The sequence below is a fragment of the Sinocyclocheilus rhinocerous genome, unplaced genomic scaffold (genome assembly GCF_001515625.1).
Source record: "Sinocyclocheilus rhinocerous isolate Xijiao unplaced genomic scaffold, SAMN03320098_v1.1 scaffold889, whole genome shotgun sequence".
Taxonomy (NCBI): Eukaryota; Metazoa; Chordata; class Actinopteri; order Cypriniformes; family Cyprinidae; genus Sinocyclocheilus; species Sinocyclocheilus rhinocerous.
In genome coordinates, this window is record NW_015638024.1 from 2,915,832 (window position 1) to 2,920,329 (window position 4,498).

Here is a 4,498-nt window from a genome sequence, read left to right on the forward strand (position 1 = left end):
TTCCAAACAAAGTGAAAGAGCCGTAACTGGTGTTATACGGTGTTCTGCCTTGGTTTCTCCGTGGCTTTTCGAAGTTACGGTTGAGACGACCCAATATTTTCTCGGAAAAACAAAGAAAATGACTCAAGATACTTATGCACATGATAAAGGATGTCTTGAAAGTCCCAAAAATATCAATAACTACTTTTCAACAAAAATCGAAGTTACAGTCTTTTGCCTTTGCACGGCAGAATAGATATCACATGGGATGTCAAAAGTATACTCAATACACTGATTCTGTTTAGTATAAAACATAAATATATTAGACAGTTATATTAATCAAACAACAACATTGACATGAAAAAAAAAAAAATGACTGACTTCTCTGAATTGATTTTTTATCTTTATTACCAGCTCATTACTTAAACAATTATTTGATTTAACGGAGATGATTTAACTGAGAAATAATTGAAGGCTAACTTTTTAAATGTTTTTATCTTGTTACTTTAATTATTAAACAAAGTTATATTTTTTTATAGCATACACATTTTTACTGTGGTATCAAAATTGGTATTTAGTATTGTGAAATTTCTGACCGAATGGTACCGACTACTGAAATGTTGGCATTCTGACTAGATATCATGATATTACTGTAAGTTCTAACATGTCATCACAACGTGTAAATAAATATCTTATATGAGCACATACAAGTTTTTAGTTTTACTGAGCAGATTCCAGTAATGCACTTCGGCTGTGATGATGATTTGTACTTGATAGAGCTTCTGGTGTTAAGATAGACAGACGGCTTAACTGTGTTGTTTCCTGTTCGTTTCTGCTGTGCAATGGCAGACTGATGGAGGAGGTAGTCCCAACCCTGGGGTGTCCGGTAAGGCAGCCTCCCTGCTTCCTTCCCTCCCTCCCTCCCTCTCTCTCTCTCTCTTACAGTCATGTCTTCCTTCATGACTGGGGTATTTCTGTTGCTGGATTTGTCCTGCTGCCTCGCCTATAGTCTCTGTATTTCTCAGCATGTTTTGTTGTGGTAAAAAACTAAATGCATACACAATAGTCTGGGAATGCACATGACAATATCAATGTAGATCCCATATGTGTATGTAAAGCTTTACCATGCCTGTTATGTAAGAGTGAAATGATGTGGCTTTTGTTTGAAGTTTGACAGTGTTTTAAATTCAGGATGGAGCACCTCATGATCTCATTTGCATTGCCATTTGACTCCAGTCTCATGTCATCCAGCTTTAATTGCACATCTGATAGATGTATTTCATCAGCTCTTTAATTGCCATCTTTTTCATCATGTTTTAATAATTCTGACAGAAGGAAGAGCAAGAGATGCAGAACGTGTCATTATAGAGTTAGTGAGGGATGGAGTGTTTCTGTGAATGGCAGATCTTCATTAACTGCAAACTCATGAGCTGTTACTGTAGTTACTGAAGGAGGCAGCACTGATTAGTTCTGCTTAAAGATCCTGATATTACATTTGTCATCACAGTACCAAAATTGTTCAAATCAAACATTATAATTTATTGATATTAACATAAACTGCATATGCACAATGTTTTTTGTTTTGAAAAGAAAAACTTACCAAACTCCAAACTTTTGAATGGTAGTGCAGTTACATGCAGGTATTTGTTTTTCCCTGCTGTCCACAACCACATTTTTTATTTTCTTTGTCACTGTGCAGAGGTACCTTGAAAACTGTTGTTTTAACTTTAGTGAAAATCATGTAAAGACTGAAGAATAAAATACATTAGGTTGATTTATTCCTTTGTTGTGTCACTGCTTGTTCTTCATTTAACCATATAAACTTCTGTTTATTTTTCAGGAAGTCGAAGCAGTAGTTCCAACCCTAGTGTTGGGAGGAGCCAGCGGCCTGTGCCTAGGGACAAGGACCGCAAATCAGCAGGCAGTGGCGGCAGCGAATCGGATTCAGGCAACCGAGCAGGTGGGAGGCGGGTTGAGCGTTCATCCAGCCAGTTGAGCCACCGTAGCCATGCGCTGTCAACTCGCAGCCACACTCATTCCCGCGTCCTGTCCCAACACAGCCGCACCTCCTTCTCCTACAGCCACGCTCCCTTTTCCAAGTATGGCCACACCTCTTGTGCGCTCAGTGAACGAAGCCACGCTTCCTCTTACGGACCCCCAGGCTTGCCTCCTCCCTACAGTCTGGCCAGATTGACCCCTAAGGGGGCTATCAGCAGTGGGCCCCCAGGGGCCCCTCCAGTGAGGGAAATAGGGGCCATACCACCGGAACTCACCGCCAGTCGCCAGTCTTTCCAGCATGCCATGGGCAACCCTTGTGAGTTTTTTGTGGATATAATGTAATCTGATGAACAAATAATAAATAGCAGTACAATAAAAATCTCACAAGGTGAGTCCCATAAATACATTATCAACTTTTACCAACAGCAAATGTGGCTGTGCTGTAGTCACAAGTTCCTGTGGACGGTTGAGGATCAGATGTGTTAAGATAATCATGTGTTGAGCAGAGGGCAAATACCTACAATACACTACTGTTCAAAAGTTTGGCATCGGTAAGAAAGAAGTCTCTTATGCTCACCAAGGCTGCATTCATTTTGTCAAAAATACAGTAAAAACAGTAATATTGCGAAATATTATTGCAATTTAAAATAACTGTTTTCTATTTGAATATATTTTAAAATATAATTTATTTCCATCTTAAATCATGATTATGATTATTAAATCATTTTAATAAGCTGATTTACATTTCTTATTATGAATGTTGAAAATAGTTGTGCTGCTTAATATATTTGTGGAAACTGGCACTTTTTTCAGAATTCTTTGATTAATGTAAAATTCTATATATATATATACAGTATACATGTGCATCTCAATAAATTAGAATGTTGTGGAAAAGTTAATTTATTTCAGTAATTCAACTCAAATTGTGAAACTCGTGTATTAAATCAATTCAATGCACACAGACTTGAAGTAGTTTAAGTCTCTAATTTATTGAGATACACCTGTATATATAATATATTGAATTTGAAATATTGAAATATTTAATAGATCAAAAGTGACAGTAATGTTACAAGATATTTCTGATTTCAAGATATTTTATTTTGAAATAGAAATATCTTGTAACATTACTGTCACCTTTTACTGACAGATTTGCACTGTTTGTTTAAGTGCATCAAGTGGAGTGCAAACGGTAAAAGGTCTTGAGACAGGTGTGACACGCTCTCTATTATGGATTAAAAGTGTAAGTGAGTGTAAACGGTGAGAGATGCTGAGACAGGTGAAAGCGTTTGGTTAATAGATAGTATTGACCTAATGTGCGTACCGTTGTGGCTCCCGCTGTTAGCAGGGGATAATCGCTACATTTGGGGTAAAAAAAGACATAATTAACACCAAATGTTTAAACAGTAGTGTACATCCAAAAGTATGGCAAAAGGGGATATAAAGTATTTTATTGTTTATTTCCGTGACATAAAAAAAAAAAAAAACGAGGTCAAACAAAGTTTATATTACTATTTGGATTCAGAGCAGCTTTTTAGAGCAGTATTAACCATTTTAGCTAGCAATAAAATTGCACACCAGCAGCCACATTTTTAATCCTAGATTAACAAAAGGTAAAGACAATCAGACAATTCCCTCTGCTGGTCAGGAGCTGTTAGTCCTTTCCAAAGCTATCCATAAACAGACTAGGCTACTGATCATCTTTAAGATCCAGCAACAGTCAAAAAGTATTTTCTTTTTGTGTTTGTTCCTGTTAACAGTCTTTATATTGTAGTTTCATTTCGATAGTGCACATGAATACTTGTGCACTACAAGCTGTCTGGGCAGTTGGTGGAGATGGGTGGAATGAATCCTTTTTAGACACGTTTCCAATTATTACCAGGTTGGAAACATGGTAGCATGTCACTGTTGGCTCCCTTGGCTATGAAGCACTAGCTAGAATAATGTATTTTCAGGAAATAAAAAAGCTGCTGGATATCAGGGTAAACTCAAAAACCAGCACTTACAGTGTGTATGCACAAAATAAATTGGCACTTACTGAACGGCTGAAATTAGTTGTATTTTCTTAAATAAGAAGTTCTTAAATACTGTCGTTAAGTCCTACAGTTTTGTTTTGTTTTGCCCCTGGGATAATGTGTCAGTTGTATGATGTGATATCTGGTGCTGGTAACCTGTTCATCAAAGTGTCTCGAAGAGAAAACGTTTGCTCAAAAAACTTGTTTAAAGTAACTAAATGAAGGGGACTGGTTAGCATATGGACTGTGTACTACTGTATATGTAGTATTTAACTATTTGAAGGCTGACAAATTGGCACTTTTACAAAGTCTGATCTGCCCTTTTATTGTGAATCTACATCTTCAGATGTGTTGTCTATTTTTCTCTCTTGGAAATCCTGTACATAGTTCATTTTTATTGTATATATGAAAATAGATAATTGTATAAAGTAAATGTACAGAGCTTCTGGTCATGCCTTTTTGTAATGTATGATGTAAATTGGACTTGTGTGTTTGTGAGTTTAAAGCAG

General features: G+C 36.7%; 1 protein-coding gene across 1 annotated transcript in view; it reads left to right on the forward strand.

The window, feature by feature from the left end:
- Positions 1-2,545, forward strand: part of LOC107749512 (segment polarity protein dishevelled homolog DVL-1-like) — a 46,406-nt gene extending 43,861 nt beyond the window's left edge. Inside the window, exon 17 of the mRNA XM_016564688.1 lies at positions 1,820-2,545. Within this exon, the coding sequence (XP_016420174.1) occupies positions 1,820-2,319 (500 nt within the window). The 3' untranslated portion in view covers positions 2,320-2,545. The remainder of the gene's footprint in view (positions 1-1,819) is intronic.
- The last annotated feature ends 1,953 nt before the right edge of the window (positions 2,546-4,498 follow it).